The 25,887-nt window shown below is 50.9% G+C and overlaps 1 protein-coding gene across 3 annotated transcripts in view; it reads left to right on the forward strand.

The window, feature by feature from the left end:
- SNX29 (sorting nexin 29) overlaps nt 1–25,887 on the forward strand; it is a 627,210-nt gene that overhangs the window by 580,457 nt on the left and 20,866 nt on the right. For all 3 annotated transcript variants that reach the window (XM_058286440.2, XM_058286438.2, XM_071211343.1), the window contains one exon: nt 580–719. In XM_058286440.2, the coding sequence (XP_058142423.1) occupies nt 580–719 (140 nt within the window). The remainder of the gene's footprint in view (nt 1–579; nt 720–25,887) is intronic.

Raw genomic sequence — 25,887 nt, forward strand, 5'->3', positions numbered from 1 at the left:
GGTTTCAAAATTTCTAAAAATCCCTTGGAAGACAAAATTAAACCTCTCTAGAGGGTGGCATTTAGAGTTATTAAGAATTATGTGCTGACCCATGAGGTCAGCAGATTTATTTGTGCCTCTCCCCTCCCCTCCCCCCCGGGGATCCCAGGGCCCAGATAGTGAGTATTGCGCTCAGCGTTCTATCCCTACCGCCCAGGACCACAGCGGGGAACCCCGCAGGTTCTCCAGAAGTAACAGCTACAATTGCCATTTCTATTTTTTCTATTCTATGAATAGAAATTTAAAATATTAGAAATATTCATTCATTTACCATGTTTATTAAGTCCGTGCCAGTCCCTGAAAGTGGGGCACCCTGTATGATATTTCGTGGCCCTTCCCTCCCTCCCCCTGATGCCCGAGAGCCTCTTCTGTGCTATTGCTGCGCGCGTACATGTAAAGCTCCCAGGGCCGCTCGCGTGTGGTAATTACACAGTGAACGTTTGCTCTTTTGATGATAACGATTGACTGTTACAGATTCTACAAATTTATTTCTAATGGGTGAGGAAAGCCTACCTGAGCACACGTTTTGTGTTTTCTCAGGACGCCAAGTTTGTCGAGGAACGACGGAAGCAGCTCCAGAACTACCTGCGCAGCGTCATGAACAAAGTCATCCAGATGGCCCCCGAGTTTGCCGCCAACCCCCAAAAAGAGACCCTGGTGCAGCTGATGCCCTTCTTTGTGTGAGTGCCGACGGCGGGGGCGTCCCCTGCTCAGGCCCAAGCAGGGCTTTCTGCCTGTCTTCCACGGTCAGGCACAGAGGCTCTCTGTGCAGTGTCCCAGACGCCACGGACGTGCAGGGGTGCTTCTGGAGCTTCCTGTGGTGCTAAACCAGAGACGCTGACCACCCCCTGCATTACAAGAGGGCGAGTGGGCAGATGAGTGGCTTTGAGTTGAGGCTGGCAAGTAAATGCAGTGTGTGTGGTTTTGTACTTTTGTACATTCTGATGAAAGGTTCATTTTTATACAGCTCACAAATGTTCCAAAACTATAAAACAGTCTGTGTCAGTGTTACTCAAGCTTGGGTGATGAACCCACGGAAAAATTCTTTCAGGCACCCACTGGAATGGACTTAAATTATTTTCATGTTAATATTACTTAAGTATGAACAAACTTAAAACTAGATAAAATTCTTTGTTCTTATATCTCTTATGAAAGTGAAAACAGAAAAAAATCTGCATGTTAAGTCCATATGAAATCATTAAAATTCAAAATTGTCACTTTTACTGCAATAGATGCTGTTGTTTACTGCAGCCAAATCCTTGCTCGCAGTGGTGTGTGGCAAGTCCTTTTGCACTTGCCTGGCTGGTCTAAGTGCAGGCAGGTTCCATTCCCTGCTGTTTTTCTCTAGTCACATTGCTGGGAATTATTTATTTGTGCAGCACCTTGGGACCCTCAATGTCACCTTATAGCTGATTAGTCCTCTGCTCCTTTCTGATTAGCCTGAGAATTCAGGGAACCAAAATGACAAAGCAGTCATCAGTTTTTAGAGAGTCCTCAGGTGCTGTAGAATATTCTTACATTATTTCTAAAATACATCATCATCACAATGAAATTGCGAAGTAGTAAAAATCCACCTAGAAAGCCCTCCGAGAATGGTACTGGTGCATGTCATGTGGGGAACACTGGTGTGTGTGAGCTGCTGGGAGCTGAGGAGTCCTTTAAAATTGTGTGCTGAGGGGTTGGGGGGTCAGTTTCATTCTAACTGTGGTGGCTCAAAGCCGGGGCTTATTTCTGCTTTTGCCTGTGGGGTATGCCTTTGGTGTCACTTTAGGCCACATTTCCCATTGACAAACGTCAGCAGAGCTGCCCTCTTACCTGCTTAGGGCCTTGGACATTGTGCCAAGATGCTTGTTTATGTTTTTCTGATTATTTCACAGTTTTTGTGAGAAGACAAAATTGTCCTATGCTGCCTGGGATAAGAGACTCGTCTTTTCCAAATAGCATCCACCACACAGAAAATGTAGTTTTCTTTTTTCCAAGTTGTTTGTGATGCTTGGGCCTTGCTCTCAGCATTTTGAAAGTGCCAGGATACAGTTCACCAGAGGAGTTTCCATTCCCCCTCTAAAGGCAGCCCACTGGCCTGGGTGCCTGTGGCAATCACCCTCCCTGAAGCATATGCCTTTTGGCTAAATTCCCTATAGAAATCCAGTCAGAGATTTGACACTGGGAAGGCCACAGGCCACAGGTCTGAGGAGGAGAGCACGGGGTTAGGTGTTCCTGTGCCTGGCTAGGCCGGCCACACTCTCCTCGGCTTGTTTATCCAACACCAGCCAGCCGGGGCCCACACGCTAATGGAGCAGCTCCGCGTGACGTGCAGTCTCAGCGGCCCTGCTTGCTGTTAATCAGTGCTGAGAGGAAACCTTTTGTGCCTAATTAGCACAGAGAACATAAGGTTCAATTTCATGGATTCTAAAAATCAAAAGAATTTCGGTGGGAGATTATGGCAAGTGACACAATATTGTTGCTGGGATTTTGACTAAACCTTGGTCTAGACCCCAAATGAAGTTAAGCAGTTTTTTCCCTTTGGCTTTCCTCAAAGTTCCACTTTAAGCTGCCCTTCTCCTCCCACCCCCACCCCCTTTCTAAGTGTGATGGGATCACAGGTTGAAACTGGTAAATTATTTCACTGTGATGTGATGGGCGATGAGCTGAAGCCATCGTGCGCCCTCCACGTGTGTAAGAGTGTGCCCATGGAAAACCGCGAGACTGGTATCGCTCACCTCAGGAGTTAAAAAAGAAAAGATTCTCTGGACTAAGGAAAAGACCCTCCAAAAGTATATTTATCCTTATAAAGAGTGACACATTTTCTTTGGTTCCTTCAAATGCTCATTTGGGATTATAAAGGTCCGTTTTGGTTTCTGGAAACAGCCCAGTTTAATGAGGACAGCCCCCCGTTTACTCTGCACTTCCTGGAGACACTCGCCTCATGCCTGACCTCCCTTATCTCATCCAGTATTCCCAAGAGCCACTGAAGTGGGCACTGTTATCTCCATTTTATTCGGTGGAACTGTACAAAGTTCTGACAAAATGGCAAATTTCATAAAGCTCCCCCTAATACAAGAAAAGTGAGGCTCAGGGAAGTTACAAGGCGGCCCCCAGGGGTACCACCCAGTACATGGGAGCCAGGGCTCCAGCCCAGGTCTGCTTGGTGCCAGAGCCCACGTTACAGGGGCAGAGGTGACAAACCCACAGCTGGTGGATGAGGCCTGACCTGTTTGATTTGAACAGAACAGTGCAGTGCTTTGTTTGTTTCAATTGAAGTAGTTGCCAACATCAACAAATTAAGAGGAGTCAGAAAAAAATCTAGATGTGAAGCTTCTCTTGAAAAATCTGAAGAATGGGTCACACCTGCAGTCCCACTCACCACACTTTGCTAGGGTTACACAGCAGGCCCCTGCCCCCCGGGGCCCCCTGCTCCCATTATCTACTTGACATGCCGCTGGGCCTCCTTGAGGCAGCGTGACTCACTCATTGCACCTGCTGGCCAGGCGAGGCATTTGAGTTTGCGGACCTGGCTGTATCCCCTGTCATGGTCTCTCCACTTAGGCTTAAGCTCAGATGTCCCATGACCAATGGTGCATTAGGTTTGCACGCCAGGCTCTAACCCTTATGTTCTTGAACTAGTCCATTTCCAATTTGCATTGGGGTAGGGGAGGAGGATAAAAACTAGGGGATAGAATTTGCTCATGTTTTTCCTTTAGTATCTTTCCTCCTAAATATTCCTTAAAATGTTAGGACTTGTACAACCTGGAGTTCAGTTTAGACAGGGCCTGCTTTGGTGCATGCATGTCCATTTAGCTCTTTTCTGTTTAATGTGTCAGCACTTCACCATGTTCTGCAAGGGGCATCATGACTTCCAGATATTCTGCCACCTGTACAAATCTGAGAATCAGAGAATCAACAGGTTTAATTATTTTCCCCCAAATCTCTCTGCCTCCTGTGGCCTGCCCTGTTACTGCCAGCAGCAGCTCTGAATTAGAAAGTAGGACAATAGGAAGTGGGGCAACTCTTTTCCATTTTGAACTCGGGGCATCAGACTGGCCTAGGTGAGGATCACAGTCCACCCCCACCCCCCACCAATGCAGAGCAGATGATTGGCAGTCCCTCAACATCCTCTTTGGGAAGGACCATGTGTTTGCATTCCCCTGGTATTTGGGGAAAAGGTGGACATGGAGGAGTGACACATTTGCAGATGGTAGAGAAAGGCCAGGTGCTCTTTGGAAAGCATGCTAATGAAGGAGTGCTTAAATTCCAAGAACTCATTTTGATAAATAGGACCAAAAGTCTGTGAAGGCTTAAGTGATTTGTTGAGCTGTCATTTGGCATGCTATTAAAATGTTTCCTTGGGAGATGCATCAAGTTCTACTTTTCCTTGAGGAGAGAGGAAAAGTTATGGGGGTGGAAAGCAGATTAATATAGGTCACAGCACAAATTCCCAACTGAATTTTCAGCAGAAAATGCAGTCTATATTTTCCTCACCTCTGCACCCCCATCTGCTGCCACATTTACTCATAAGTTGTTAAAGATATTTTTTGCTGAAACGTGAGCTTCCCTGTTCTCCCAGTGAGCAGGGGTTTAGCTCAGGGATGAAATGCCCCAACCTATGCTTTGCCAGGGGCCACTTGTACCTAAGTTGGAAGTCCCTGTTAACAAGAATTACATAGTCTTTCCCTAGGAACTTTTAACTCACCTTGCTTTTATGGGCTGATTAGAACCTTGCAGGCTGAAAAGTCCTCAGCATTGGCTCCATAATTAGGAGTGCAGTTGCCATTCAAGAGATCTAAAATGTGGTCACATTGTGCTGGCAGACCAGTGAGGTATGGACAATGTTTTCATTTCAATTTAAATGATTTTGATGGGGGTGGGTATGCCCCAATTTGACACCTTTCCAACTATTCCCTCTTGCTTTTCCCCTTGGTCTGCTTTACTGATTTTACATCAGCTACCTGGTCCCTGGCAGCCAATGAATTTGAGACCCCTGGTACCCAAATGGAAAGCATGGGGATTTGGAGTCAGTGAAATTCCCCAGTTCTACCACTAAGGAGTGTGATCTTGGGCAAGTATTCAGCCTCTGAGTCTTAATGTAAAATGGGAAGAGAAGCACTGCCTTCACTGATTTGTTAGGCAATTAAATGAGATCATCATTGTAAAAGTGCTTAGCACAGTGTTTTCTATGTTAGTTACTATTAATGATGAGAATTGCAAGGCAGAGGAGAGAAATCCTTACAAAAACCCTGCACATATTTCTTTATCCATCTCTTCATCCATCCATCTGTACACTTTGCAGGTGAGAAATTGGTCTCAGGAATGTGATTTGCCTGAGGTCTTTCTAAGAGGAAGTTGCAGGCAGGGGCAGGCCTCCACTAGGCCGCCTGAGACGCTGAGGGCTTGGGCCACAGTAGGTGCTCATGAAATGGTAACTGCTGGAACATGAATTAATCCAAAAGTCACCTTTCTGTCTCTCCTGTCCCCTCAGGGGATCTCTGGGGCCAGAGACGGTGATCCGGGCCTGCCCCGGGGGATCCTGGTGGAGCCCCTGAGCTCTGGCTTTTCAGGGAGGCTGAGCAATCGATCGGCCTGGGCCTAGAGGGCAGTGGTCCCCTCCAGGGACCAGGCCTCTCCTGGCAGGAAAGAGTACCTGGTACCTCGGATGCTAGGCCCATCTCCAGGGGCCCACTGCCCCGTCACTTGAAGAGATGACATGTCAAATGCACTTCACCACAGCCAGCTCTGCCCAGCCTGGCCGTTTCTGGGGCTGCTGATAAGGAATATAGTGAGAGCGTGGTCCCAGGGTCCTGACCCTCCGGGTCCTAAGGCCCCCCCGCCCCCAGGAAGTGATTGGAGAGGCACGCTTTTCCAGCAGCCGAGGTCACCAGCTCCCGGGCTAATCTTCACCTAACCTCCTACCCCCAGCCATCCCCCAGCCGTGGTAATTATGCTCCCATTGCTTCCATTTCTTGCTCTCTGTTTGGTGGTGAGGCAGGAAGATATCAGTTCTGTTGGGCATGGGGGAGGTGGACCAGCTTTAACAGGTCCCAGAAAAAGCGGTGGAATCTGGAACCACTTCAGGGATGTAAACCCCCCTAAGCAGACATGGGGGACCCTCCCTACAAGGGAGCAAGCATCTTTGTCATCCTTTCACTGCTTATGGAGCATCTATATATTGAGGACTCGGGGGCACTGAGGGTATGCCAGAGAACAGAACAGGAAAAAACCAACAGCTCCGCCTATACGGAGTAGGGTAGACAAAAAATGGACAAGTAAATATAATATACTGCCAAATAATAAGTTCTAGGAAGAAAATCAATGCAGAGTAAAAGGGTAGAGCGCTGCATGGACAATGTTCTTACAAATGGTCAGGAAAGGCTTCTCTGAGAGAAGTTCCTGTGAATTTCTGGAGGAAGAATGTTAAGATAGAGGGAGCAGTAAGTGCAAAGGCCCTGAGGCAGGAGCAGGCTTGGTGTGTCAAAGAAGGCTGGTGTGGCTCGAACAGAGAGAGGGATTGAGGTTGGAGAGATCGCATTGGGGCTTGGCGTGACTTTGGGGTTTATTCTAAGTGGACTGAGAAGCCATTAGTGGGTTTTGAGCAGGAGTGTAGCATGTCCCAGTTTATATTGTAAAAACCTCACTCTGGATGTGAATTAGAGAATGGAACTGGAGAAAGACCAGTTGGGAGGCCTTTGTAGGATCTGGGCAAGAGGAGTTGGTGGCTTGACCAGGATGATGATTATGCGGGTGTGAGCAGTGATCAAACTCTGGAAGAGTCTGAGCACTGGTTGTGGTGTATGGGGAAGAGAGTTTTTGTTACATACTAGGCATCCTGCCAATCCGCGCAAGTTTGGTCTGAGGCAATAGACAACCTCTATCTCTATATTCAAGTCAACAGTTATTGAGCACCTACTGAATATAGGCCCGTGGGCTAAGTGGGGAGATAAGTTAGTAAGGGTATCACACAAATGAACCAGACATGGTCCCAGCCTTCATGGCCTGACATATTACAGGTCATAATACAAGTTAGCATTTCATTCATTTATTCAACAGGAATTTACAGAGGGTCTAGCTGCCTGGTTTGTGCCCCAGCTCTGCCACTGGCTAGTCGTTTGACCTTGAGCAGTCACCTAATCTATCCAGGCCTCAGTGTCTTCATCCGTACAGTGGGGATGATCATAGCATCTGCCCCATGGGGTGTCCTGAGAGTTGCCTGAACACATAATAAGCACGTGGCAGGAAGGAAAATCGGGGGAGCAGACATGTTTTAGTAAACTTATGGTATAGAAAAGTTGAAACACTAGCCCCCATCCCAGGTCATCACTGTCAAATTTCTTATATAACTGCAAAAATTGTCACTATGCAAGAAAACTCAAAATCTGCACACCATTCTGTAATCTGCCCAGTTTAATTTAATAAAGCTGGCTCAGTGTTCCTGACAGCTGCATGGTGTCCCTTTCGATGGCTGTTTCATCGTTTCTTTCTCCATGTTCTATTTGGACATTTAAAAGTTTTCCAGATTTTTCTCCCTCAAACAGGATTTCCAAGAGCATCTCAATAGATACTATTTTGGCAGGTAGGTATATAGGATTCATTCCTAGAAGCACAATTCTGGCCCAGAGGGCTTGTGCATTTAAAATTTTGATATTTATTTCTAAACCCCATCCCCTTACACCAATTTGATATGTAGAATTTTCATAAAAGGAGGCAGGCGTGTAGACCAACTACAAGGTTCAGGGAACCCTACGTTGGTGGAGGGATTACAGGTTGGGGCAAGGTGTTGGAGGGGTCTCCGGCTTGGTGTCTGGGGAGGGAAACCCTGGCAAGTATCTGAACAGAGGAGGATCGTACTGCCTGCTGGGTGGAGATCGGGTTGGTGGGGGGATAGGTAGGAAGGACCACAGCAGTGTGGCCTGAAGCACAAGTGCAAAGAGGAAGGGGAGGCATGTCTGGGAGACCTGCAGAGGGCAGCCTGAGGGGTGGTGGCATTCATGGAACACCCACTTGGTGCCCGAGGTGCGGTACCCATGGCCTCCCATAGTCCTCTCGGCACCGTAGCTGTCGGCATCACCACCAGGCACTGGCAAGGAGAGCCAGGCAAGGAGGGGACAGCAAGAGTGGTGAGGCAGCCAGCTAGGGTGGGGGGACATGCCATGGCAGAAGATGATGAGCTGAGTCTCTTAGGTGACTGACAGCAGAGCACGGCAGGGAATCTGGCTTATTTGCTGACGAGGCATCGGGTTTGGGAACTGGCAGGCCTATAAGAGAGATGCCAATTTCTCCCAGCTTTGTGTCCTCTCAGTTTGAGTGCAGGTGGGAATTCCATCCTGGCATTTCTCAGGACCAGGAAATTTATGTTTTTCTGCAAATCTCGAATCTCATAACTCAAGAAAAATCAGCCAAGACATTGGGAGAAAGTATATACAATTCTCCTGTGAAAATTAAAGGATAACAATCAATATTCCTAGTTTGAAAGACTCCATGATAAAAGCAACAGCAGGAAGTGCCAGCACACCGAGCTGGGGGTGGAGGGGACATTTCCAGGAATCAGGAGCTCAGAGGAGAGGAATATTCGCCGAGCTTGCCCTAGTGTGTGTTTGTGGCCATGCCTGCTCCAAATGGTGAGTCAATCTTGCAAATAAAATAAATATTAATAACTTTTAGTGCATAGTATACTCAGTATGAGTGGTATACCCAGAAATAACAAGTTTGGGAAGCAAAATAAGTCCTTCAATGGGCGATTTTGACATGCAGTTCTGTGCAGGGCTGTAAACCGTGCTAGGAAAGCTGTCTGTTGCATTATTCTCTTAGCAGTTGGCAATGCTCACTGCGTTTTCCAGTGTTCAAATATTTGCTTTAGGGTACAGCTCTATGTAAATACTGCTGAACTCAATATTTCTCATTTATTAAGCAAATTATTTCAAATAGCCACAATAATGAATAAATAGTATGAGAAGTGTTGGAAGTATTTTAAGAAAAACGTATGATTACAGGACTTCCCAAGAATTCCCAGGAATTCTGACTTCTCATTCTCAAATCCCAGAGTCTTCTTGTTCAGGAATTTAAAAATATCCTTTGGAATATGATTTCCAGGTATAAATTGGGAATGGCTCACCTCTGGGAATCACAGAGGTCCGAATTTGGGGGGAACAGGACAAGGAGCTGCTAGGATTGTGGTTCCAAAGGATGGGACATGGGCAGAGTTGTGGGGCCAGCAAAGCAGGGCCGACAGGTGAAAGCTAGGTCAGAGCTGCTGTGGGGACAGTGTTTCCCAAGGAAGGAGGAAGGCTTCCTCAGTGTGAGAGCCACCAAACCTATCACCTTGACCTGAGCAGTGAGAATAGCAAACCCACGTGCTGGCCCACCGACTGGCTGGGGACCCAGGAGCAGATGGCAAGGCATAGCTGTGGCGACATCCCTGTTAACGTCGGCAGTGGGGAGAGCGCTGCAAACAAGAAAGTCCTCGGGGGCAGCAGAGGGGACATACATGGTCGCACCTCCAAGTGGGGCAAGTTCAAGTCCACAATCCGCTTAGACACATGGACTGTGGCCCACGCAGGCCAGGCAGGGCCCTCCTGAGCCAGCGGGACTGAAGCCAGCAGCCAGCAGGCCATGCAGGACAGTTAGCCACTGGCAACAGGGACGGTTTTTTGCACAACAGGACAGGTTTTCTGAGGTGGAGCACTTTGCATGGTTTGAAGCTTCCTCCTAGAAAGTCTGCACTGGTGACTAGTTGTAGGCCAGTACCTGAACCCCGTTTTCAGGAGCCATGGCCCGTTGGGGTCCTGGGATCGCTTAGATAGAGGCCACCTGGGCCTGTAGAATCTTGGGGCCCTTTTTGCATGCTGTAGTGGGCAGCACACTAATGCCTCACCGCAGCTCAAAGAGGACAATGGGGTAGACTCGTAGACATGGGAGGGGAGACAATTTTAACTTGGTAGCCTGTCGTCATTTCTTAGATTTTACCTCTCACCCCCACCAGGGTTCATTGGGGGAGGAGGAGCCCGCCACCAGGACCGGCACCCCAGGAGTAGGCCCTCCCTAGTGGGAGGCACCCCGTCTTGCTTCTATGACCTTTCAGCAGCTTGCTTACAGGAGCCTGGCACCTTCTCAGCATCCCTCACCAGCGCCGACAGGCACCTCAAGTTACCCCCATTAAAACTGGCGCATCAGGACATGTGGGGTCTAGGCAGGCCATAGAATTGAGTAAAGCCACTGAGGGGTGACAACAGGGAGGGGCATGGACTGAACTCAGAGGCCCCTGTGTGATGGCTCATGTTGCCATATGGACTACTGGTTGTCAGAGCGCCACTTTTTTCAAGAAGCGACAGAAACCCACGTTTGTTAACATATTATTAAAATCTTCAGATTTTTAAATGTTGGCACCTAAATTGTTTGGAACCAATTTAAATGTGGCCCATCATAAATCAAAAGCCACCTGGTGCCAAAAGAACCTGGAAATGCAGGTAAAGCACTCAGAACGATGGCCTAGTGTCGGCAGGACATTAACTTGCCAGCCTGGCACGAGGTCCTCAGGCACGGCGGCCCCTGCAGCTCCAGCCCCGTTTCCCCTGAACGTTTTGGGCCCAATAGAGATGGGGCTGTGGGAACCATCTCCAGGCAGGAGATGCCTGCCAGCCCCTGGCACGTGTCCATCCAGTGGGCCATCTTCCTCCAGGTGGGCAATGATGGATTCCCAAAGAGGACTCTTTCTTTGACCAGCTAACTGTCCTGCCTTTCCAGGCGAATTGCCTGCCGAGTGTTCTATGCCTTCTCCATGGCAGATCTTCTGGTGTCTTGCCCGCTTTGAGCAGCCACCAGCAGGGCCTGGTTACCTGAAAAGCACAGCCAGTCCTTTGGTTTCTGGATGGCTCATCAGGAAACTTGGGTCCTTGGAAGGCCCTTGTGTCTCTTCAAGGGAATGGCCAGAAGTTATTAGGGTTGGAAAATAAGTCAGATGGTCTCACTGTGAAATTCAAGAAACAGAATCTGTTCACAGATAAAATTTACGTAAAGGCGTTTCACACAGACCGGCTTTTTGTTGGTATCACTACCTTCCTCTCACTTACTGCCCCTGCCCTTCTAAACTCCAGTGGCTTTCTTGTACCTCTAACCCCATGGTTCTTGACTGGGAGTGGTTTTGCCTCCCTCCCCAGTTCCAGGGACACTTGGCAGTGAGTGGAGGAGACATTGGTTTTTGTATTTAAAGCAGACAGTTGGGGAGTACATTGCTGGTCGCTGCTGTGTGCCCAGGACTGTGTTCTGCTAAGCTCCCTTGGCGATGAGAACAAGAGGTGCCATCCTTTGAGGAATTTGGCCAGAGAGGAAGATCACATCGTGTCAGCTTTCACTGAGTACACATAGGTGTATTTAATGTGATACAATTGTTTGGGGGACTTTGTTACAAGTCATAGTTATCCTGACACTTAAATTGTTGATTAATTTAGGCATAAAATGTAAGGTAAGAATGTTAGCTTTGTTCTTCAGCCTCAATTGAGAAGTTGGAGTGGGAAGGGGTGCTCCTGGCTTCTAGTGGGTAGAGGCCAGAGATGCTGCTCAACGTCCTCCAATGCCCCGGCCAGCCCCCATGGCAAAGAATGACCTGCCCTGCCAGTCACTGGTTCTCGTGTGACCGGCTGAGAACCCTGAGACTCCATGGCCAAGAAGGAGAGAGGAGAAGCCATTGTCTACTTAGTGCCTGCCAGCCTCCAGGGAGTAGGCAAGGAGATTGTCTTCCATTAGGTTGTACTTCTACCTTTTGAGGTTGGTATTACTGTCCCCTTTTTTTCAGACAAGGAAACTGAGCCTTGGAGAGTGAAATGACCTAGCCATCGTTTCGCAGCTGGGACAAGATGGAGTGGGGATTTTAAGCCGAGTTTACGTGGTTGCAAAGCTCTGCTCGTTCTTACCGTGGATCTCTGTGGTCGGCTAGGTCTGTGTTCTGCACTTGGCGCCATGGGTCCTCCGTGCCCCTAGGAAGTGCTGTCTGGGCTCGTCACACTCCTCTCTGACCACTGCCCCTCTGCACAGTCTCTGCATATTGGCAGCGGCCATTGATTTTAGCCAGATCCCTGCTGTGACCTCCCACGGGGCGTAGATCATTAGGGGCACTGGTTGGTGTGGCTTGAGGTCCTGTCCATCTCCTCCTCTTTGGGATTAACTCTGAGGACACGGCTGGAAAGTGAGGCTGGCAGAGTTGGGAACCTCTGAGGGCTTTGGGCCAGCTGAGAAAAGTGGCCTGAGGTCCCCACTCCACACCCAGCCCGTGCCATCCCTAATAGATGTACTCATCACTGCAGCCCTTCTTCCTCCTCATTCATCTTTTTTAACTGATGACCAAAAGCCCAGTTTTTGCCTTGGCACACTCTCATTTGAGCCCATTCTGACGGCTTGGGAAGCATTACTCCAAAGATAAAGCAGGTCATGGATTGCAGAGTAAGAACAGGATTCCATGTTTTTATTTTTCTCTTTCACACATGAGAGCTTGCTGTGACAAAGTTGTGGATAATTTTCTCACTAGCTTGCTCTGGGAAGGCAGGTTGAGAAAGTACTAATGTATCGGGAAACAAGCTGTGCTGTCAGGGTGTAGGGTGAGGCCCGTGCCATGCCTTCACATCCAGGTGCGAGCAGGGCGCCAGTGTGGTCGCCGGAGGGCCGCAGTCACGTAGGCCAGCCTGTGCCACTGAGTGGGTCAGTCCCTTTGAGGGTCTCGTGCCTCAGTTTCCTCCTCTGTAAAATGGGGCTACTAATAGTCTCTACCTCAGAAGGTTGACTTGAAGATTTACTAAGACAACACAAGAGCACTTAACACCAGGTGCATGGTCGGCATTTCTGATTGAGCTGTGACCACCGCAGTCACGATGGCTTTTGTTGTCCTCAGCAGCATGCGCACAGCTGACTGGGGGAGTCCTTGGAACTGAGGCAGAGCTTGGAGCTCCACGTTTTCCAGTCATGAGAGCCAGAGGGGCACACAGCAGGCACATGCAGCAAGGCTATTTAGGAGACAGAGAGCAGACCAAGCCAGCGTCTCCCAGATGTCAATCAAGTTAATCGGGGAGGTGGGGACTCCATGCTTTTGCTAGTACAGACATGTCGTTCCCACGGCAGAGCCCTAAGCTCCTGGGCCCAGAGACCACTGCAGAGGGCCAGGTTGCCTGCAGACAGCCACTGCAGACCCTCTTCTCATCCAGTAACCTGGTCAGTGTGGCGGGCAGACATAATTCATTCTAATGACTAGATGAGCCAGCACTGTTACGGATTTCTTACAGGACTCAAGCAACAGCTTGGAACATAACTGAAAGAGCAAATCATTGAGTCGGAGAGACCTGAATTCAAATTCCAGCTCTTCTACTTCACGGCCTTGTGGTCTTGACCTCCAGGCCTCAGTGTTCGCCATCTGTAAAAGGGGTTCAGTAGCGCAGACTTCACAGGCTTGTCATGAAGATTAGATGAAATGTCACCTAGTAGGAGCTTCTCAAAGGGAGGCTATTTTAGTTGCATTCGCATTTCATTCCTCTTACTTCTTTGTTCAGACTCTCACCTCAGTCCCAAAATGATTTGAGTTGGCAGCTTAGATATTATTACAATTGCTTGACCTACTTCATGTCTTTTATTTTTAAACACTGGAACCTCTGAAAACTTAGTTTGGAGAAAAGAAAGCAGAGTAGGTTATTTTTGGCACAATAACCTCCATCTGATTTTGGGTTAGCAAAATAATAATAATAAAACTTCCCTAACCCATAGAGGTGAGGCCACACCATACAAGAAATTAACTGACCTTTTCAGGCCAAATCACCATGTCCCACCGAAAACAACCGATCTCACTGAGCAATTAAACAATTTGACAGCTTTCTGCACTTCCCACTCTAGTTTTTAAGTGACGCTGACTGGATGGTAACTGGCAGTGGTTACTTCATTGCGTTATGTCTCAGTTCTCCCTTGCCGTGTTGAGGCTGTGTAACAGACGCCCACAGCACCTTGGCAGCAGGCTGTCGGGCAGTGGGCTAGGAGGCCCTGCTGGCCTCGGCTGTGCTCACGCCCATGTCCCGGTGTCATCTGGCCGCCTGCTCGTCTAGGGTGGCCTCAGCTGGGATGAGTGGGCACAGTTGGACTGTGCTCCATATGCCTCTCGTCTCCACCCTCCCACAGCCGGCGGCTAGCCTGGTGCGCACGCAGAGCAAGCACCCCGAAAGACCAGTCACGAGGGCGCCTCTCGGCTGTGATCGGGCCACATTTGCTAGCATTCCCTTGGCAAAGCAAGTCACAAGAGTCAGAGTGGGAGGGCATCGCAAAAGACAAGATGGGGTGAATAATGGGGGCCATTTTTGCAACAACCACATATTTATCATTTGTTCTAGGTAGGAAGACAAAGGGGAGCTATGCGAGTATGGCACTGCTGTGAAATTCTAGGGTGACTGATTTAGACTAGTAAGATGGAAGGAAAGCCAGTGATCAGAGCCAAAACTGTCCATAAATCAACAGTGGGCCTCAGACAGGGGCCATCCCACTGTATTTTGGGAAAGGGTTATTGTAGTTCCTTTAATATATTGCCTAGTGTCATGCTTGCCTTGACTTTTTAAAAACCTTATTTGACATTAACATACAGTAAGGCTGGCTTTTTTTTTTTTTTTTGGTATACAGTTCTGTGAATTTTAACACACATATAGACTTGAGCAATGTCCAACACAATCAAGATGCAAAACATTCCATCACCCCCCAAAATTCCCGTGTAGTTGCACCCCACTCCAACCCACCCCTAAACCCTGGGGTCCACTGCTTTGTCTCCAGCACTATAGTTTTGTCTTTTCAAGAATGTCTTATACATAGAATCCTATCATTTGAGACACACAGCCTTTTGAACCTGGCTTCTCCCACTCAGCATAAGACCTTTGAGATCTAGCTGGCTGTTGCATGTATCAGTAGTTTTGTTCCTTTTTATTACTGAGTAGTATTGGAAACATGGACTTTGGGGCTAGGCAGGTCTTGAACCCTGTTCTTTTTTACTTCAGCCCTTGAGTAAAAGTACTGTACTCTCACTGCCTTTAAAACAAACAAACCTATTAGCTACGTGGTAAAAGAAGGTGTGAAGCATTTAAAATCATCTACTCAAGGATCTGTACCCATGATCGGTACTCAAAAAATGCTAAATGTATGAATCCCTAAAGGTCCTAGAAGCATGGCACATGTCACCAGGGACTCTGTTTTGCAAAATTACAGAAACCCAGTTCAAAGTATCTTACAGAGGAAAAGAGTACTTATTGGCTTATAAAACTATAAAATCCAGAGGGATAGTGAGAGCTTCAGGAATAGCTGGATCCAGACACTAAAAAAGTATTTACAGGATTCTATGTCGGCTTCAATCTCAAGCTCTATGTGGCGGGAAAATGGACCCTGGCAGCTGTAGGCCCTTCTGGCTTTTATAGAGCCAAGTCCTGAAGAAGAAGCATCCTTCTCACTAGTTTCAAGTCCTAGGGAAGATTCTTATTTATCACAACTTTCTTGATTGCCCCAGAAGAGAATCTAGGGAAGATTCTGATGGGCCCAGCTATGGGTCATCAGCTCATCGCCAAGCCAATGACTCTGACTCTTGGGAGTGGAGCACCTTGATTAGTCAAGTGTGGGACAAAGGGGAGGAGAGTTGCCCACCTAAACACGTGGGGAGGGGAAAGTGGTTCCCTGAAAGAAGAGCTGGTGGGTGGACAAATGTATGGTCATTCTGTAGGGTTGGTTATACAGCTGTCAGCAAAGCAACTGCTCTGGCAAACTTTTGTGTTAGAAGCTTGTGACACCATTGGCCCGGCCTTCCACACCCACTGAGCACGAGATCATGCTTCAGTGGAGGACTGTACACACCCCTGGCTTGTCATTCCTAGGGCGGTGGGAAGTGCGCCTCAGCGCACCCCAGCAGGCGTCCTCTGTCTTTAGATGTGTTTCCACCCTGTATTTGGCAAGGCGGTCTTCCCATGAAATATTAGCCAAGATGACCTAATGAAGTTTGGGGCTGCAAGACTGTTCATTAGGGCAGTAGAGTAGTTTCTTAGGGCATCTCTGCTGCTCTAGAGGTTTCTCCTAACTGGTGCAGTGGAGCCTCGAGGGACTCTTTAAATTTAGAATAGAGAAACCAGTGATGGTCTCACCCTGTTCAGGACTTTGCATGTCCCTTTATCCTCAAGAGTCAAAGGTGAATTCTAGGACCGCCTTATTTTGGAGAAGGATCAGGTCCAGAGCAGGAAAGAGCTTCCACCAAGGTCACAGCTCAAGTTAACGCAGAGGCCCTGGACTCTGGGCCTATGCTGACTTGTCACGTTGCAGAGCCATAGGGGCTACTACTGCTCAACTCAGCAGTGGCCAAAGATCTTCCAGCAGGTTTGGTTGCTGAAGGCAGTTGTGGAGAACAGGACCATGGTCTGAGAATTTTAAAGCAGGGCTTTATGCATAAGAACACACAGCTGGAGCCGGGGAGGGGTGTGCACCCAGGCCGCAGGCTGCCAGCCACACACACACAGTCTTGAACTCTGATCGAGTCATCTCGGGCCAGCACAGAAAGGGGCATCGATGGTCAAACAGGGTCAGAGAACATTGACCCTGTGGTCACAAGGTAGCAAACTTCAAAAGACTGTTGGAAAGAAGAGCTGAAAACTGAGGTTGGAAAGGGGTCTCCCGTTCTCTAAAGACTTTAAACCTCTGCACCTCTGTCTGACCCTGGAGAGGCTGATTTCCTTATGGGTGCCCTCGATGAGACTTTTATAAAGGCAGTCGTACATCACTGCAGTGCTCTCCAGGACAGTGCACTGGTGTGTTGGTCCAGCAGCCACGTGTGAGCTGCCATGACCGGCTCTGGGTCAGCCTTGGGGGGTGGCTGCATGTGTGATCCCGTCAACTTCTCACAGCAGCCCCTGGAGGAGAGGTGTCACTTCACTGTCTTTTCCGTGGGGCAGGACCATTAGCCCAGAGAGGTGGAGTGGCTTGGCCAGGGTCACAGAGCTGGTGCAGGGCAGAGCTGGATGCCAGAGTCCAAGCCCCTGACTGCCACATCATGCCTCTTGTTCCGCAAGAATTCCAGTAGAGAGCCAGTAGCTGCCATGGGGAGAGTGGCAACCCATTCGTGCTTGTTCTGTAGAACATCAGATTTGCACGAGTCCTGAGGAGTAGATGTAGCAAGGGGTGTAGGAGGTCAGGCTCAGGAACCTGGAAACCAGGGATGCTCCCACCAGAAACTCTCTCACAATGAGCGTGAAGATTCAACGAGCTAACACACACTATGCGTGTGGAACTCCCTGGTGTGGGATCAACAGTCATTCGCTATCAGCATCAGTGTCTTTGTTCTGTTACTTAGAGATGGGGAAGCTGAGGCCCGAGTTAGTGGTTAAGAAACTGGTTCAGCATCACACGGCTGGTCAGCAGCAGGGCTGGGCCCCATGCAGTGTGTGAGTCACACCAGGGGTCCGTGCCCCACCCCCCCCCTCCACCCTGCTCTCTCAGGGCCACTAAGTGCAGATGCTCTGCTAGCCCTGAGGGAAATAAAAATGATTTGGGAAAACAGGGAGTAGGAATGACAGGGAGTCGGGCCCTGCTCTCAAGTAGCTCCCTGGAGTCTTGCCACCAGGGCTGTCAAAGTGTGGCAGGCCTCCACCTCCAAAGCAGGGTGGCCGTTTGCTCCCAGTGAGTACAGATGGCGCCAGTCCGCCTCCCCATCACCCTCCTGCTGCAGTCATCAGGGTCCTCTCCATCCCCCAGGATGATTCCTTCAGCTGCTCGCCCACCAGTGTAGCCCGGGAGCTCTCGTGCCTGCAACTGGACCTTGCCTTCGGCTGTATGTGGGTCCCTGTTGGAGCAGGCAGTGGGGCCTTTGCCAGCAGGGGGCTTTGGGGAAACTAGTTTGAAACAGGCTCAGTGGTCCATTTCCTCAAGTCCAGACAGAAAAGCGGGGGCCAGGCCGGCCGTCTGCCCCTGGGCCTGCAGTAGCCTCTGAACAGAGGGGTGCAAACCCAGCCCACTGCTGGCCAGCCCGGTCTCCCCAGCTGCAGCCCGACCTGCGTCCTTTGCTTTTGGAAAGCAAGTTTTATGGGGACACAGCCACACCCAGGGGGTTCCCAACACGTCAGCTGAGTTGAGTAGCTGTGACTGAGACCCCACAACCTACAGAGCTGAAAATGGTTACAATCCAGCCCTTTACAGAAAAAGCCTGTCCATGGCTACCCTCGGCAGTCCCCAGCAGTGCCCGGGGTGTGGTCAGTGGAGGGAAGGAGGCCTTTATGCTTCAGGCTACGCGTTATGACAGAGGGGAGTTCCTGGACGCCATAGGGCGGTGACCCCAGGCTGGGTTCAAGCCTCGACCCTGCCTCTCCTGGCCTCAACTTCCTCCTCTGTAAGACTGAGCTAACCGGAACACTGCCGCTGAGGTTGAGGGAGGTTTAGATGTTTAACTACACGGAAGGAGCCTGACAAGCCCGACAGTCGCATTTACAGCCATTGCCCCTGCCACCACTGGTGCTGCAGCTGCTAAGAGCACGGGCAGACTTCTGCTGATCAGTAGTAGCTCCGCGGACCTGGGCGAGTCACTCACCTCGTTCGGCCTCAGTTTGTTCTCTGTGAAACGGACTTAGTTCCTCGGTCTTGGGGTGGCTGAGAGCATGGGGTGGGATTAATGCACTTAGAGCCCTTGTCACATGACCAGGCAGAGTCATGCCCCGGAAATATGGACTCCAAGTCCAGGGTGCAAGGGTAGAAAGGAAGCTTGCAGTGCCCGCTTTGAGATCGTTCATTCATTCAAGAAGCAGCCGCGGAGCTCCTGCTTGGTGCAGGTGCTGTGCTAGGCTGCAGGGAGACAAGACCCCCAGGGGCTGTGCCTCAGGCTCTTCTGGGTCAGCCTGGAGTCTCGATTGGTGGGGGGGGCATCCCCTGGGTGGATGTGGGGTTCCAAGATCCTTGTAGTGCAGGCTCTGTCTGCCTAGGACGTTGCACAGCTGGGAGGAGGGGCCGGTGAGCTGGGGGGTGGGTACTAGGGGAGCAGGCCCCTGGCACTGTCACCCAGAGAGCGAGCCAGGAAAACCCTCACGCAAGGACAGGCTTCAGTTCTTCTTGAGGTGCCCCAGGGACCCCAGGAACATGCCACAGGGGCCCTTGCCGCACCTGAGGGAGCTTTGCCAAAGTGACATCGAAACTGAATGGGAGGGTGTTCAGGAATGAGGGGCGTGGATGAGAAGAAGGGCAGTGGGGAGTGCGGTGGACGAGGGTGGGGTGGGCAGCAGGAGACAAGGTCAGGGACGGAGGCAGGGGCGGACCCTGCAGGGCTGAAGGTCACGGCGAGGTGTCCAGCTGCTCTCCCGAGCCCCCAGGGCGGCCTTCGCAGCACAGCTCTCTCTTAACTGGGCACGTGGGGACTCTGCCCTGTGCAGGCCTCAGCGGGCCCCGTGGACGCCACCCCGGCTGAGCCAGCAAGGCCTCCTCTGGCTTCCGTGCCTGCACCGCCTGCCCTTCAGGCCTTCTGCTCTGCGCAGGGTGGCGGCACAGTTACTGCCAAACCAGGCAGGTCCCCGTCCTCGGGACAGGGCCGTCCCCGGCCACCTTCAGGTCCCTGAGGGCTCAGATGGCTGCCATCTGGGGGGCACCCAGATGTTTGGGGGTACTTATGATTCTTCTGACAACCAAGGGTGGGACTTGTGCTTTGGTACAGGGACCATAGTTTGAGTGTCCAGATGCCAGGAACAACCTCCCACCTAAATCCACGGCAACTAGGAAGAGCTGGGCAGACCAGCGTACGTCGCTTACTTATGTAACCTTGAGCAATTGATTCTCCTCTTTCCACCTCATTTGTCTTCTGCAAAATTGGAAATAATGCCTCATACCTCAGAGGATGGCCATGGGGATGGAGAGAGCGAATTTAAAGTAATCAGGCATATCAAGCGTGCTCAGCATTGTAGAATAAAATTAATGTCCCGTTTCTATCTTTAAATCTGCCCCAAAAGGATAACCTGAGTAGACTAAATACTAGATTGATCGATTGGTAATTACAAACAATTACAAAGAACAAAGTGGAAAAATCTTTATTTCTTAATACATATGAAACTGCTGTGATTTAAAATGTTGTTTTGACTGGAAAACTAAGGAAACATGATGAGAAAATTACAGACGTTGAACCAGCTACCTTCCATGCAAGTACATTTATTAAAAGAAATTTTAAATATACACGATTAAGATTGCTTTCAGAATAAGTGATAATAAAGGGATTAAAACTAGTGTAAATACTAAAAGGTAAGCTCAGGCTAGCTTGTTTCTCCCCAGAATTTGCCAGAGTTTTGGGGCCATGTCCAGCTGCTGCAGCCTGAGCAGGACCAGGAGAGCAGATCTCAAGTCACAGGAAGATTTGAGCCAGGATGCTGTGGAGGAAAATTCCTCAGTCTGTCCATCTGTCCATCCCTCCCTCCCTTCATCTAACCATCCATGCATCAAGTATTAATCGTGACCTATTTTGCCCTAGGCCCCGTTTTAGATCCTAAGAATTCAGCCATGAATAAAACAGTCCCTGTGCTCATGGACACTCTAGTGGGGCAGGCAGGCATTACGTGCGCAAGTGAACATGCATTTGCCAGATGGTGAGTGCCGCAGAAAAGAATTAAACGGGACAGACATCAAAGGTGTTGAGGGGAGGGGCCCTGGAGGGGAACGCCATAGGATAGGGTGGGATTTGGGTGAGGACCCGAGGGACTGAGCCAGGCAGTGCAAACAGCAAGTGCAAAGGCCCTGAGGCCAAGTGTTCTCGACCTGCTTGAGGAGCAGCGAGGAGGCCAACTGAGTGGAGCTGAGTGCATGAGGAGGAGGTGAGGTCGGGCAGGCAGCCGGGGCACATAGGGCATGTGGGGCCTTGTAGGCCAAGGGAGGGCTCTCGCTGCTCTTCAAAGCAAAACGGGGCCGTCGGGGGTAGGAGCAGAGGAGAATTGCTCTGGCTGCTCTGTTGTGAGCTGCGGGAAGGGCTCCAGGGAGCACACAGAGAGACCAGTCAGGAGGCAGTCGCGGTCCCCTGGGTGAGAGGAGCGGTGGCCTGCTCGGGCCCGGCGTGGGGTGATGTGCCGTGGTCCGATTCTGGTGTGGTTGGGCATGGAGGTGGTGGGGTCTGCGGATGGGTTGGAGGTAGGTGTGTGAGAGTGAGAGGGGTCAGGGGTGATGCGAGGATTGTTGGTGCAGGGAGCCAGAGAGAGAGAGTGGGTTCTCGAAGCATGGAAGGCCAGGGCAGTGGGCAGCTCCCTGGAGGCTGCTGTGGACAGGTTCCGTTTGAGATCTCGTTAGATGTCCAAGGGGAGACGTGCAGGGGGCAGCTCAGAACAGAGGTCTGGGCTGGGATTAAAAAGTCAGGAGCCAGCCAGGACCAGGGAAGCCTGGGGAGAAGCCAGGGCTGAGGGTGGGCCCGCCCGTCTTGTGGAGGTTGTGTAGATGAGGATGAACCAGCAGAGGAGCTGGAGAAGGAGCAACCAGGGTGTTCAGGGAAAACCCAAGAGAGAACGAGGGCCTGGAGGCCCTGAGAGTGTGCCTGGGCACGCAGGCAAAGCAGGGCCTGGGCGCTTCGGAACTGGAAGATTCATTCCCTGAACCTTGTCCAGGAGGAGGGGAGGTGGTGGGAGGCAGACTCGGGGCTTCCCGGCCGTGGGGCACCGCGGCGCTTCCTCGCCAAGAGCTCGGCTGCGCCCGCGGTGACATGCGTCTCGAGGGTGAACTCTGGCCATGCTGGTCCCCTTGGGCTCTCTCGTTCCCTGCCCCTCAGCTGTCATTTCCCTGGTACCCTGTCCAGGGCCCAGTCTTTGACCTCGAGAGGAGCCAGCAGCCTGCGGCAGGTGCTGTTCCAAGTACTTGCGATGGACGAGCTGGGCTGAGGGTGCACGGCTGCCCCAGGACCGAGCCGAGCAGAGCCAGGCCCAGCCCCAGCTGCCCCTCCCCGTCATTCTTTTCCCCTTGGCCAGGGAAGTGGGCGGCATGACCAAGTGGGAACCGTGGCACCCATGAGATTAGGTCTTGCCAAGCATTGCCTTTCCCTGAGCCCCTCTACCTCCGCGGCACCCTTTTCAGCCTCCAAGGTGTTAAGGGGCCCTTCCCAAGAGTCCCCAGAGGGCAGAGAGAGCGAGGCCCTGGCACGCTTCCTAGGGCAGCGTGCAGGGAACTTGACACCCCGGGCTTGGCAGAGGGCCACCTTGGAGCAGGAAGAGCGCTGGCTGGGTGAAGCAAGACCTGGGCCTTTCTTCAAGTAGCCAGAGACCCTTGACAACTCATGCTCCCTCTCTGAGCCCAGTGTCTGCTCTTCTCAAATGGGTGTGTGGCACCAGGAGCTCTGAGCCCCTCCCCAGCCTCACCCAGAGCAGGTACTGTCAGCACTGGGTGAAGGGAATCGTGGCTGCCTCCTGGCTGACTAACCAGCCTGGCAGGCTCTTCGGGGCAGCTGGCTTTGATCCGAGGGGCTTCCCCTCAGCAGTGCCGCATAGGCACCCTGAATGCCACGGCCATTTGGACTGCACTGTTGCCAGCACCCAGCGCTGTGCCCGGCCGAGCCCTCTGCCCCGTGGCAGACTCTGCTGAGGAAGCAGAGCGAGCCGAGCCGCGAGGTGATGTCACTGGGCAGCCGTGGCTGCGTGCACAGGGTTGGCTCGGGAGATGAAACCAACTGGGGACTGTTGGAAAATAACCGTGGCACTGATAACAGTAATCACAGCTGTCATTTATTAAGAGCCACCCTGCCTCCGAGTGCGTGTGAAACACAATATACCTTTTCTGTCCTCACCCTCAATCTCATGACAGGGCTACTATCGTCACCATGTACAGGTGGAAAGTTAATTTGCCCGCCTCCATTCCAGGCCCTTCTTTCCCCGCTGAGCTCCTCCTAGTAGGGCCCTCCCCTGAAGGCCGCCAGGGCTGGCCTGCTGCTTTGGGGGCTAAAGGAGCACCGTGGCTGCAGCCCGCTGCACCTGTTCTGTGTATAGGAGTGGGCGGCAGATAGCGGTGGAGAGAGGACCTGGCGAGGCCCGAATGCAGGAAGCGAGGACGCTGCACCTGCGTGGCTCTTCGCAGTGACAATGGCGGCCACGGCGGCAGCCATCCCTGGCCGTGTGCAGGCGCTGTGGGCTGGGTCCTGGGCCAGCTGCCTTCCTCGACCTTGATTCCTCTTTCCGAAACTGCCGTGAAGGCAGTTACTGTTTTTTTACTCTAATCTGAGAAATGAGGGCTCTGAGCCCCAGACTGACAGAGCAACCACCCAGGGGATGAGCAGGAGTGCTGGGGCCAGGATTCGAAGCCGGGCAGCCCGGGCTCTGGTGGGCTCTGGTGGCCGTTCTTGGACTGTCTCTGAGTTTGACCTGATGCCTCCAGATCCCGACCAGGGTGCCTTTATTGGATGCTTCCGGCCTTTCGTCCTTGTCGGAATCCTGTACATATAAATGGTGTCCCCACTTCATGACAGAGGAACCTGAGGCTCAGAGAAGCTAGGGTCACACAGCAATATCCTGATTAAGGCCCAGAATTTCTGCCCTTGAAGCCAATGTCCCTGCTACCTAACACTTACGACCTGGGGCAGATTGCATGACACTGAACAAATTACTTACCTTTCCTGAGCCCCAACCCATGGCACTCCTCTTCGCGGACCTCAGAGGCCCAAGGGAGGCAGGATTCCTGCATCCAGGCACAGTGCCTTCAATCTCTATAACCCTCTGTCAGGGTTGTTAAAAGAATTAAATTAAATAAGATTTATTACGGGGAAGCCAAACAATGTACGGTAAGATCCATTTTTGCAACAGGCATGTGTATGTGTGTATATGCATGAAAACAATCCAGAGGAACACACTATTTTGGGGACTTTGACTTTTAAGTTAAATATTAAGGCCTTTACAATAATTGCATTTTTCTTTCAAAAGAGAAACAAAGATTACCCTGTTGAATGAAATGAGGTGACACGTCTAAATGTGCGGTAGGTACTAAGCAGGCATTGTCTGTCCCTCCCTCCCACCGCCACCCCTTTCCTGGGTGACCTTGTCCCACCTCTAGACTGCAAGGCCTTCAATTCCTTTCCATGTCACCCAATAGGAAAAGATATTTTCCATTTGAAGTTAAACGTACCTTGATAAATAGTATCTCAGACAAACCAGAAGAGAGCAGAGAAGCCACCAACCAAATAGCACAGGCCTGTGTTGGAGGGTGGCCGGGTGTCTCCCTGGGCCAGGATGGGCCTGGCCCTGTCCAGCTCTTTCTCCAGCCAATGTCCTTGGGGTATATCCTGAAGATGCCTGCATTCATCCAGGCGCGGGCCAAGGCCGCACAGCATCCACAGAGCTGTGACAGATGAGACCCCTGCTCTCATGGTGTGTGTGTCCTGGTGTGGGAGGCAGAAAATTGAACAGGCAATTCTAATGACCCTTATGAGAAGAGGCACTAATGCAGGCAAGGGGGCAGGGTGGGCTTCCTGGAAGAAGGGTTATCTAACCAGAGTCTGCAGAGACGAGCAAAAATCACTCACGTAAGGTATCTGGGCAAGTGTTCCAATATGGAACCAAGAGTGAAGGGAAAGAGTCAGGCCTGCAGGGGCAAGCGCGGCCAGGTCAGGGAACATCTTAGAAGGTGTATGGCCACACTAGTAGTAAATGGTCCTCGTAGCATTTGACTTTGTGCTAAATGGTGTCGTACTTGGGGGACACAACAGATGGAAAACCCTGGGGTTGACTTTTGATCCACTTTTATTAGTTTTCATCATCATGTAACATTTGCCAGGGGTGTGGTATCTGCATGCCAGCGTCCAACAAAATGCCTTGGATTAGAGTGTGTTTGGTTCTCCCACACAGGGGGAAGGGGATAGAGCAGGGTGCAAACCCAGGACCCCTCACCCAAATGCCCACCTCCCTCCACCACACCGTGCCTTGTGCAGCGTTGGAGCCCTCAGCCCCCACGGGCATCTCTACAAAGAAAGCAGCTGCTCACGCCAGCAGGAGGCAGTCCCCGGGCTGGCATCTGGACGTCTGCCCTGGGTGCTGCTCAGGAGGGCCAGCACAGGGGCCAGGCAGCCCTGTTCCAGCAGTTGGCTCCATCTGTCAGTGGTAAACAGTGGGGTGGGTTCTGCCCGCAAAGGAGCAGAAAGGCCCTGGCATGGGCCTTGGACTTTGGACTGGCAGGCTCTCCTTGGTATGTGTGCCCATTGACAGGTACACCTAGGGTTAGACAGCCAGAGAGAGTTTAGGCTAGAATGGGAGTCTGCAAACAACGACCCTGTGCCAATCTGGGCCACCACCAGTTTTTATAAATAAAACTTTATGAGAATGTAGTAACACTTCTTTACATATTTTCCATGGCTGCTTTCACATTGCAGTGGCAGAGTTGAATAGTTGTGTCAGAGACTAATTGACCCAGAAAGCCTAAAGTATTAACTATTTGGCTCTTTACAGAAAAAGTTTGCTGACACCTGGGCTAAAATATCAGGTCTGATTGAAATATACAAAATGGGAAAATCTCCATGATATATTGTGGTTTTTGTTTGTTTGTTGTTTTTTTAAAGATTTTTTTTTAAATTTCTCTCCTCATCTACCCCCCCCCCCATTGTCTGCTCTCTGTGTCCACTCGCTGTGTGTTCTTCTGTGACCAATTTTATCCTTATCAGCAGCACCGGGAATCTGTGTTTCTTTTTGTTGCATCTTCTTGCTGCTGCGTCAGCTCTCTATGTGTGTGGCGCCATTCCTGGGCAGGCTGCACTTTCTTGCGCACTGGGCAGCACACTCCTTGCGCGTGGGGCTCCCCTACGCAGGGGACACCTTACGTGCGTATCCTTACGTGCGTCAGCATTGCTCATGGGCCAGCCCCACACAGGTCAAGGAGGTCTGGGGTTTGAACCGTGGACCT

The sequence above is a fragment of the Dasypus novemcinctus genome, chromosome 23 (genome assembly GCF_030445035.2).
Source record: "Dasypus novemcinctus isolate mDasNov1 chromosome 23, mDasNov1.1.hap2, whole genome shotgun sequence".
In the NCBI taxonomy this organism is placed as follows: domain Eukaryota; kingdom Metazoa; phylum Chordata; class Mammalia; order Cingulata; family Dasypodidae; genus Dasypus; species Dasypus novemcinctus.